Source organism: Culex quinquefasciatus, chromosome 3, assembly GCF_015732765.1.
Source record: "Culex quinquefasciatus strain JHB chromosome 3, VPISU_Cqui_1.0_pri_paternal, whole genome shotgun sequence".
In the NCBI taxonomy this organism is placed as follows: domain Eukaryota; kingdom Metazoa; phylum Arthropoda; class Insecta; order Diptera; family Culicidae; genus Culex; species Culex quinquefasciatus.
The window spans coordinates 185,789,924-185,801,553 of NC_051863.1; the positions used below are offsets into that span (position 1 = coordinate 185,789,924).

General features: G+C 31.7%; 1 protein-coding gene across 1 annotated transcript in view; it reads left to right on the top strand.

Annotated features, from left to right (window-relative positions):
* The window catches only part of LOC6049107, a 243,793-nt gene extending 234,874 nt beyond the window's left edge, over positions 1 to 8,919 (top strand). Inside the window, exon 30 of the mRNA XM_038262987.1 lies at positions 5,471 to 8,919. Within this exon, the coding sequence (XP_038118915.1) occupies positions 5,471 to 5,559 (89 nt within the window). The 3' untranslated portion in view covers positions 5,560 to 8,919. The remainder of the gene's footprint in view (positions 1 to 5,470) is intronic.
* The last annotated feature ends 2,711 nt before the right edge of the window (positions 8,920 to 11,630 follow it).

The following is an 11,630-nucleotide window of genomic DNA, read 5'->3' on the forward strand; positions in this document are numbered from 1 at the left end:
ATCAAGCAATAGGATTTTTTTCAATATCTCCTGGGCCATTTGATAGATTTTCAGTAAAATGTTGCAGGTTAAGCAATATGAAATGCACAAATTTGTATTCCATTTTTTTTATCCTGACATAAGCACCTTAGGATAATTAGGACAAATTTGGCATTAATGCATGCATTGAAATATTTAAAATAACATTTTCAATTCACAAACACAAGTTTAAAAAGCATTTCATCTTGGAACGGTTCTTTCAATATACAGAAGTTCATGGTTCGTTCGCTCTTTCTAGTGATCCGGCTCTTTGAACGGCTCACTCATTTTTGCCCACCTCTACTGCCGTGTGATATCGCTATAGCATAGCATAGCATAGCATTACGAGTGTGTGGTGGGGGTGCCAAATGGTTTTTTTTATCTTTCTTGATAATAAGATTCAACCCAAAAATGTTTTGATGAATTTCATATTCTGTAAAAAAAAATCTTGTTTCAGTAATATTTTTGTGAGTTTTTTCATCCATTTAGAGTTTTTTGAAAATGTATTATGAAAAAAGTGTAAATTCTGTAATCTTGTTTCTGTTATTTTTTATGATTTCATCCATTCCTTGCAGCATTAGCAATTTAATTCTTCGAAAAAATATGAAAAAGTCTTAATTCAAATTAATTAATTATTGCTTCTGTAAAATTTCAGTGAGTTTTTATCAATCTTGCAAAATTTTGTATGAATGCTTAAGAAAACATTTTGTGAGTAATTTTTTGTATTATCAAACTAGTACAGTTTCTTCAAAATATCAAAAATCTAAAGTCAAACATATTTTGAAGAACTCTATAATTTTTAATAGTTTTTCAGTTTTCTGTGATTTTTTTATTCTTTCCAAATAATTTATTCTTATTCTTATTTCGGCCGTCGCAAATATTTTTCGAACTTGTCACCCACATTCAAAACCGGCTCGATAAATGTGGGAGTTTAACTTTTTTTTTGCAAAAAACTTTCATTTTTTTATGGAAGTAGGAGTTTTATCAATTGAAAATCATTGAAAATGCATTTTTTTAACTTCAAAATTTTAAATTTAGGTGCAATCAGGTACAAAAAAAATGAAAAAAAAATTGCATCGGCTTTAAAAATATTGTCATTTTAGGTAAAATTAAGATGTACTGTACTGCAAGAAGGTTTTTTTTCGCGAAAAAAAAAAATAAATTCGTCATTATTTAGATGTTTTGAATAAAATTCATAGAATTTTATATTCTTTCATAATGATTTATTCTTGTTTCTGAAATTTATCTTTTTTAATTACTTCTTTTTTCTTCTATTGTTTTTTTTGGTTCGTTAATGAAGAACACCAGCCACCTTGGGATGGATTATTTAAAAAAAAATCAATATAATCAATGTCATACCAATTGAAGATTAGAGGAAAACAAAGATTTACATAATTAACTGTCGATTTAAAATTATAATTTAAATTTCATTTTAAATTTATTTTTTTTATTTAAAAGAATTTTAAAAGATTTAATAACACATAAAAATGGTCCTTCAAAATCTACCTAAAAATCAGTTTGAGATTTTTGATTCAAAAAAAGTCGTTAATCTGGCAACCCTTGCTGTACTTTATTGGAAACACATTTTATAAAAAAAAAATAGAAATACTTCAAATATCTGTCTGAGGTAAAATATTTCAAATTCAATAAAGTTTGAAAAAAAGTAAGTTGAATCAGCAGAAACAATTCAAACACGAAATTTAATAATGTTCTAATGATCTTCAAATTCCACAAAACGATGAGTCCCAGGAAAATTGCAGAACAGAACGAATACTTTTAGTGACATAGACGAAATATATAAATAACACTACACTCAAAGTTACCAAACTCAAAACTGATGCAAACAATAGCAAACAAAAAAAAATACTACTCACAATTGAAAACCCAACACGTATAAATGTCTTATGTAAACATATTTTAACAAACCAGTAGCAGTGCAAAAAGCAGATAGTCAATGAAATATACATTTAACAAACAACCAAATACTCAGATAGCCACTTAGAAACAACTTTACAACAACAACAACAACAACAGCAAACAAAAGAAAAGGAAAACATTTATACATATTTAGAGCAGTAGAAAGCAGCAGCAGCAGTTACAACAGTATACAGAACATAAACAAAAATGATAAAAAACCACAAAACATGTATTAAGGTACCCCTCAACAGACGAACGAAACCTTTCCCCTTCCCGCTCAAAAGTTATCGCGAGAAGTTCGAAATTGATAAACAAAACAAAAGAAAAAGTCATAAATACAGGTAAGTTAACTCCCACTAAAAAAATAACACAAACACTCGAGAAAAAAAAACAACCAGGAAGACGAAAGTGTGACGAAAGGACACTCACACCTCGAACTCATCAGAATCGTACTTTTTTCAACTAATCCACACCCAAAAGTAGCTTAAAGACACACGAACACACACACGCACGCGAACACACACACACACCGAACAACGCAAAACTTTGACTTGTACTATAAAACTTGTTAGAACGCATGATTTGATTTTTTTTTCTAGCAAATATTTACACAACTAGTTACACATTGTTTCGTTCCTGGCGCATTGCTCGAGGTTGAAATTTTCGAGCGAATATCCGTGTGACTTTTGACTTTTTTTATATTTTTCAATTTTCTGGCTAGTAAAACTATCCACTTATCGCGCGAAGGCTCTTTGTATTGTTTATGAAAGCGGTAGCGAAAAGAAAAGAAGTAAAAAAACACAGAAATATATAAAACAAAACAATATTTTATATAAAAGTTGTGATTTTGTGCCAATTATCTAGTAAGTGACGTACTTATATTACTAGTATTGAAAATTATATTGACGATTTTAATAAAACTAATTATAGGCAAATATTGAATTTATTAAACAACAAAAAAAAGGATCTATATCAAGCAAGTAACAGAGGAAACCACACTAATCGTTGTTTATAACTTTAAAATAACACATTTAAGCGAGCGATATTTCCAATTTTATTCGTAAACAATCCTTACTTTGGTGATATTAGTGAACGAAAGAGAAAGAGTGTTATTTTTAAAAACTGACAGATGCAAAACTTTTATACTCACACGACACACGACACACTAACACATACATTCATAGAGAACTGAGTCGAACGGCAGCAGCTAGCTAAATCAATCTTTGAGCTATTTTTTTAAATCAAAAGGACGCGTGAAATTCTTCCATTTTTTAACACGTAATAAAAAAAAGGTGAGAAAAGCGGGTAAGACAGAAAGATAAACTTTAAATGATAAAGCAAACATGTGCACCTTAATAGCGAAAGCAAGACGAAACGTTTTTTCCGTAACTATTTTTCGTAAATTTTCACTTTTTAATCGAAAGAAATTGTAGGAAAACTCACACAAACACACGAAGAACACACACACACACATTGTATACCGATTTGATGTATTTCGTACCGCGTATAAGTCAGCAAAGAAAATAAATTATGATAAATTTAACCACAGATAAACAGAGTGCGCATTAACACAAAAAAAAACGTTTTTAGTGTATGATATTCATACTGGTTCTAAGCGAAAAACGAGGCTCAACACATACGTAACGTAATTTTGAAACAATCATTTTCGACAATTGTTTCGATTTGATCGTTCAGTGCCGAGAGTTAAACCTAAACCATTGTTTTTAAGAAATATTTCGCCTTCAACTTATATCACTTTTTAAACAACAACAAATTATTAACGTAATAGACAAAATATTAAACAAATATCGAAAAAGTAAAGGATAAATATTCGTATAAATAATTACAAAAATAAATAAAATGGGCTTATCCAGACGAAAGCGAAAAGTGTCGAATGGTTAACACACCTTCTTCGGTTTATTGTTTACCTTTATCTGTCTGTCAAAATAGTGTTTTTGTTTTCTGTATGCAAAACGAACCGTGTTGTTTTGTTTTTTCCCTCTTCAGTTGTGTTGTTGTTTTGTACCCATATTCCGTTCGCCCCGCCTACTAATCTCTCGAAACACCGTATTTAGCCTAAATTTTTTCCTGTCCAAATTGCTCCGTATGTTTATGTTTTTACCGTTTTCGTGATGTGGCTTTGGGTATTGACTTTTTTTTCGTTTTGTTTACAAACGTTTTGTGTAGTGTTTTCGCCAACCAAAAAAAAACAATGCTTTTTTATTTGTATCGAAATTGTAACTGTCACGCAAACGTGACACATTTTTTTCCGTTCATCTTTATATGTTGTGTGAAAGAGTGCTTTTGAAACCTGTAGGAAAATTTAGCGTTAAATAAACCGAACGAAATTACATGCAAGAGAAAAAAACAAGTCGTGTAAATAAAATTTCACCCGAAAAGATTGCATGAAAGTAAGCCGCCGTTGTTACCTAGTGTAAGCGTATCGAAGCGTCGTTGATTAGCTGTGTAAGTTAGAGTTACCAAGTTACCACTTCAAGCAGTTAGACAATCCGTACTTTTGTGTTCCGGAACCGAGTGTCTTGCGCCAGTTTCCGACAGCAAAACAAAATCGAATGTTTTGACGGGACGCGAAGCGTCACCATGGAAACGTCAAACGATGTTGACGTGGAGGAGGCGTTGCTTTGATTTGAATCTTGATTCTGTGAAGACTTGATTAAATCTAACATTTGAGAAAATCTAAATTTTCGAAATGTCAGATTTACAGTTTTCCAGTAACATTTCCAAATTTTTTTAGCATATCGTAGCATAGAAAAGGTAGCAAAACGTTACCATTTTTTTAATTGATAACAATCCTAGAATAGTCACAGTTTAGCTAGCGACAGTGATAATACGGTAGTTAGTTAATAAAACCAAACTTATCCAACGTTTACACACACACACAAATACACGTTTTGTTAAGTAGATTAACAGTAGCGTATAGCGTAGTAGTTGTGTCAAAAGTTTTTGTTTGTTTTGATTTCGAATTTTCTCGCGGAACGTGTGTTACACCGTTTGATGAGGCGAAATCGGGTTTGTTGAGCAGGAAAATGGAACTCTCGTGTAATTTTATGCAATCGAACTAATTGGAACGTAACGTTTAAGGTACAGTTTTATTAAAATTGTAACGCAAATAATTGGCAAAACGAAAAGAAGCACAATTTCATAATTTTTATTCCTAAGATAAGATACTGTAATTCGATTTACGTGAATTATTATGTAAGTTTTTTGATAACCAATTGGTATTTTAAACATTTATCAGTTTTTATTCTATCAAATGGGGTTTAAATCGATTCATTTCTTTAATTTTATCTACTTATAAATTTCCCACACTTTTCAACTTGTCCAGTTTGAAAATAATTTTCTCTTAACTTTTGTTCCCCGCAACCTCTCACACTCACATCGAAACACGCTCCCCCTTTCTACGCAAAACAACTCTTCCCCCCCAACTCTTGTCCGATTGGATTTTTCTCTCATTCACAAATTTGCAAATTGATTAAATCTGGCCATTTTTTACTTTTTTCTTGTTTAATTGTAGGATCCCCGGTGTGGAAGCCTAGAGACATGATTAGTTTAGGTGATGCCCAGTGCTCTTCGACCGCACGTAGAGACGATTCGAACAAGTAAAAAAAAAACACACTCACACTAACACAAGTATGATATGTCAAAATCAAACGAAAATTTAAGAAATGAAAAAAAAAGATTTTAAAGAAAGAAGAATATTTATGTTTGTAAGTCACGAATTACGATTTGGGGTTGTCATCGGAGTTGTTTCGCTGCTTGGCAACACGGAATTCGCACTCAACGAAACGGAAGTGTTGCCAGTTTGACCGGAGCGAGCAAACTCTGTTTGACAGCTCCATTGTTCTCGTAGCGGATAAACAAAACAGAAAGACAAGGAAGGCATGAAGATATATTAAATTGTTATGTGAAATTTGTTGCATCTCATATGACTGACAGGAGGGTAGAGAGCGAATGCTGGACGGTGAAAAAAAATTCCGACTTAAATAGAAAAAAAAAACTAAAATCGCAAATTATATGACAGAAACTAGTGAGCAGCGTCAGTAAAACAGAGAGAAAAAAAAAACGAGCAGAACAGTACTTAGTGATAATTTCTTATTGCAAGCCGTAGTTAAGAAAGGAACAAGTTTATGATTATCATTATTATTATTATTATGAAATGAAAACGAAGATATAATAATAACCATACAAAGAGAAACTTTAAAAAGAATACAAAACACACTCACACAAAAAGTATCACACACTCACACACACTTGAATGTCGGTTAAAGTTGTATCCTCAAAAAAAAACAAACTCAAATGAATAAAGTAACGATGAATGGTTTACCTTACTTGGTACACTTTTGATATTTTTTAAATAGAAAGAGCGTGTAAGTCAAGGGGCACCTTACAGCTATATTAGCAGTAATGGCAACTGTTACGGCAGCATCGTTCATAAAAAAAACTCAGTATTATGTGAGCAAAAATTACTCTTTTTCACACTATTTGATTGTGAATTTCGAAAAACATAAAAGCAAGCAAAAATAACCTTTGATTTTGGTCGTGAAAATTGTTAGTGAAAAATACACCCACACACAAACACACACACAGTGAGAGCGAGAGAGAAAGAGCAAAAAAGAGTAAGCAAAAAAAAATCAGTTATAAATAACATGTAATACATACAAGAAAAAAAGGGAATTGAATTTTATACATTGTGAAACCGATTGGACGCATTTAATCCCACGAACGAACGAGTTTGACGTTCTCCTAAAGAACGCCAAAAAAAAACTGACGTTCGGCGCAAGATGACATAAAGAAACACAAGTGAAAAAGTTGTTTTTGTGTTGCCATAAAACGTGAGGGAGTGCAGCAAAATTCGATAATCACTATCAATTAAACTAGTTAATTAAAGAGTTTTTCCTATATTGGTTCATGAAATTTTTCTATAAAAACAAACCTAGCGATTTTAGATACCAATTGAAAGTAAACAATAAGAGCATCCACGACAAGTGAAAGAAAGCCAAAACACGTATACCTTGAAAAGAAAAACTGAAAAGGAAGCTAAAATTTCAAAATTTTATTTGAAATTTTTAATCACTAACCACACCAGCAAATAAATCTCTCCTATGAAAAAAACACACTCACACACACAAGCACGCACGCAACCACACCAACACTCGCTCACATTCCTTCCTTGAGTCTTGGTAGAGTTCTCAATCGAAGCAGGCCGACCTTGCTCAGTAGACACTCACACACCCACACACTCACACTTATGGTAAACATTTAGGAAAAAAAAGTCTTGCAATCCCGCAAATGAACGAAGAAAAAAAAACTCTAGTTAAAATACGTATATTTCCTTTTACATAAAAAAAGTAAACAAGTAACAAAAACAGACAACTGCACGCGTTCTTTCCCTCACAGAAGTATTTATAAAAATATACATACAAAAAGCAAAACCAACTTGAAACATTATTATTAAACATTTAATAATAAAAGTGAAACAAAAAGCGACAAAAATAATTGATAAACACAAAATTCTGCAAACAAAACGATCTTTTAAAAACAAAAATTAACTACTCTAGCACACACGGGACGGGAGTTAAAATTGAAGAACTAAACATGAGAGAATAGTGCGTCATGCAAAACATAAACACAGACGACGAGTTAATTTTAACAACAATCTCAAACGGTCTCCAATTTTACCCCAAAGTTAAATTACTCAAACACACACACAGCAACACACACTCACACAAGCATTTTGTTTCCAACCTCTTTTTCGAACAGCGTTGATCGCATATATGAAGGAAAACAATTCTAGTTAAAAATAAATCCAACTTAAAGACACAGCAAAACAAAAGAACGGTTACATGAATTTCACGTAAAGTTACACTAATACACAGACGCCGTGACTGTGCCGTGCAAACTTTTCGTTTCTTGAAGCCAAATCAAAGCATGCTTCGACGAAGACCCCTTTCTTCCACACACTCACGCATGTAAGCAAAAGAACCATTGTGCACTCTCACACCACACACACGCGCAATCCTGTAAAAACCAAGTAACTCTCTAGCCGACTACTTTCCTTACACTCAGAAAAAAAACAACCAAACACAGGACAAAAGGTGACGCAAAGCCAAGCAAACACATGATTGCGTTAGGAAATACAATTAACAAAACAAAACAAAAAAGTCTTATAAGAAAAGCAAAGAAAACAAATTACCACAAAAAAATTGTTACCCAATCAATAATCTATGGTTATCATACACAGAAGAAAACACAAAAAAAAACGGCAAGCAAGCAAAGAAAAAAAAAAGAAAACAACTTTATAAACAAAAAATAGCTAATAATTAATTCAGTGGTTCTTTATATAAAGGGGTAAACGAATACAAGAAAGCAAGGATCTTCACCAAGTCACCGTAAATCCTTCTTTTTTATTTCGAAAACGATGCGAAAGGAGAAAACAACACAGACACAAACACACACTAACAATTAATCTGACACGAATTAAAAAGAAAAATGATACTAGGACACACACACACGCAAACATACACGTATAGCCACACACACTACTTAAAAAGTAAACAAAAAAGAAACGAAAAAAAAAAAACTTTAAAAATGATGCGAAAATTATCACACAACAAAACCCCGACACTTGCCCCTCCCTCCCCCTCTTGTTTTGGTTCAACTCATCCCGGAAGAATGCAAAAACAAACAAACAAAAAGCAAAACAAAAGGCGAGAAATGATACACACAACAAAAAAAGGAAAACAAACAACTGATGCAAACACAAAAAGGGAGAGAACAAAATTGTGCCAATTAACGGAAAAGGAAAAACGCACGACAGAAAGTCGCAAATCGATTGATGAAAAGATGAGAAAAAAAACTAAAAATGGACGTACTGTAAAATGCAAACGAAACCACGCGCAGTAATGCTGGCAGAAATGGAAGAAAATCACAAATGAAAACGATGAAAGCGAAGCAGCAAAAAAACGGATGAGAAGGAGATGATGAAGAGGAAGATGATGATAAACGATGATAATGAAGATGAGAGTAAACTGATTCTTGTTTATTTGTTTTGTAACTTTTTGAGATGTCTAAGTATTCAATAAATAAAAATAATTATACACAAACTCAAACTATTTTTTTTTTTTCATTTGTTTCCGTGTAAGTATCACAAAAGGTTTTTGTTTGTTCCCTAAGTCTAGATTTCATTTGTAACTAAAAACTAAAAACTAAAAACTGAAAACTAAAAACTAAAAACTAAAAACTAAAAACTAAAAACTAAAAACTAAAAACTAAAAACTAAAAACTAAAAACTAAAAACTAAAAACTAAAAACTAAAAACTAAAAACTAAAAACTAAAAACTAAAAACTAAAAACTAAAAACTAAAAACTAAAAACTAAAAACTAAAAACTAAAAACTAAAAACTAAAAACTAAAAACTAAAAACTAAAAACTAAAAACTAAAAACTAAAAACTAAAAACTAAAAACTAAAAACTAAAAACTAAAAACTAAAAACTAAAAACTAAAAACTAAAAACTAAAAACTAAAAACTAAAAACTAAAAACTAAAAACTAAAAACTAAAAACTAAAAACTAAAAACTAAAAACTAAAAACTAAAAACTAAAAACTAAAAACTAAAAACTAAAAACTAAAAACTAAAAACTAAAAACTAAAAACTAAAAACTAAAAACTAAAAACTACAAACTACAAACTACAAACTTAAAACTAAAAACTAAAATGTTTTTTATGGAAATTGTTCACGAAGGAGGGAGGGGGTGGCCTGAGAATTAAAAAAAGTATCCACGTGACACGTTTCAAACATCAGTTTCGAGTTCTGCGACCCCATTTTAGTCAAATTTGAATAGTTGATTGCCTATTTAAAAAAAATGCATTTTTTCATTACTCGTCACCGCCATATTGGCCACCATCTTGGGTTAAAAATTTCTAAATCACTTTGCGTAGTTTAGGGTTCATACTAATGCTCGACAGTCAAAAATTAGACAACGGAAAAACTAGTTTTTTCATGATTCGATTATCCGAAGTGATTTTTTTCCGAGGCCTTCGGCTAATCGAATCTGGACTGTAAACCGAGAACATCCATGGGAGATTCATACGAAGAAAGTCGGTGAAATTGCGGTTTTTCATACTAATGGAGACGCCTGGTACTGAATAAAAATTGAAAAAAAAATATTCAATATGATTTTTTTCGAAAAGTTTATGCTAATCAGAAGTAAAAGAAATGTAAAAAAAAAACTTGAAACACGACATATAATAAGGATAATTAAAAAAATTATTAAGATTTACTTGAGCCACCATGCGCTTCCTCCCGTGGTAGCTTAAATGGGAAAACACATTTATTTCTGAAAAAATCGCAATTTTCACCGATAGAATATTTTGAATTGAACATATTCTTAGTCTTAGGGGACTAAAAGATATCTTCTGAGCGTGCGTGGTGGTTAAAAAAAAATGTTTTGAAAAATAACATTTTTTCAGTATCGAAAAACTGAACCATTGAAAATATTTAAAAAATCGATTTTAAAACCAAATTGAATTTGCAATATTCACGTTTTTTTTTTTAAATAAAACGTACCATTTTCAAGTTATAGCTACTTCTAGGTATGAATTTTCGATTTCTAAAAACCTGAACAAATGATTTGTGAAAGATGTGAAAAAAAAGTTTTTCTGGATTTTTTTTCAATCGGCATACATACACCATCACAAAGAAGATCTGGATCTCCTCTTTCAAATGCAACCTGGCGCTTTAAATTTGGCTTGCGCCTTTTCGAGATATTTAAATTTTATATTTGCATCTTTTTTAACTTAAAATAACTGTAACTTTTGACCCTTAAGTCCACATTGACTTGTCAAAAAACAAAAATGTTCGTTTTTTAGAGTTACAAAAGTGCCCCGAATATCACTTTTCTCTAAAACTTAACCCTGAATTGCCACGTTTTAAAAACTGATTTTTGAAGGTTAGCTCAGATGCTTGCTATAAATTTGGTCGTAGAAGACGTAGATTACGTTGATGACTTCGACAAAGTTGCTTAGATTGGCAAGCTCAACAACTTCCTAGAAAACAAAAATAATCCCAATATAGTCCTAAAAAGTTATATTTTCAAAAATCACCCTAATCGTGAACCATCTTAATTTTCAACCAAACCAAAAGTTGCCCCTTTTCATTTGAAACAACTCTTCTGTAGACACCAAAGCTCCAAAACTTCACAATTTTTCGAAAAAAAATCATTTTTCTCTTAGTTTTGCGATCTGGACCACTGTGCAGTGTTATTTATAATGAGTTGCTTCGAAAAAAGATTGAAAACACGAGATATCAAGTCTGATGGAGCTGAATGGTATCTTAAGCTTGGGCCACCCCATTCCCAAAGCTCTGAATTGTTGCTGCTTTTCCCCGGCTGAGCTTTTCCCGCCATGCAAACCAAAAAGCTCTTACTCGTGAAATCCTCTCTCACTTGCTCTCTCGAGTCCCGAGAAAAGAGAGGAACGGGGCACAGTGGGCAGAAGTGAGTTTATTTTATGATTTTTATTTTCAGGTCAAATTTTGTTGAGTTTATATTTTCAACGTGGATTCAAAAATAAAGTTAAAATTCAATCTATAATTTAAGAAAAAAAATGTGACCAAATTTTTCACTGTGCAGTGTAAGTAGAGAGAAAAATCAAACAAAGCAAAACGTCAAACTGG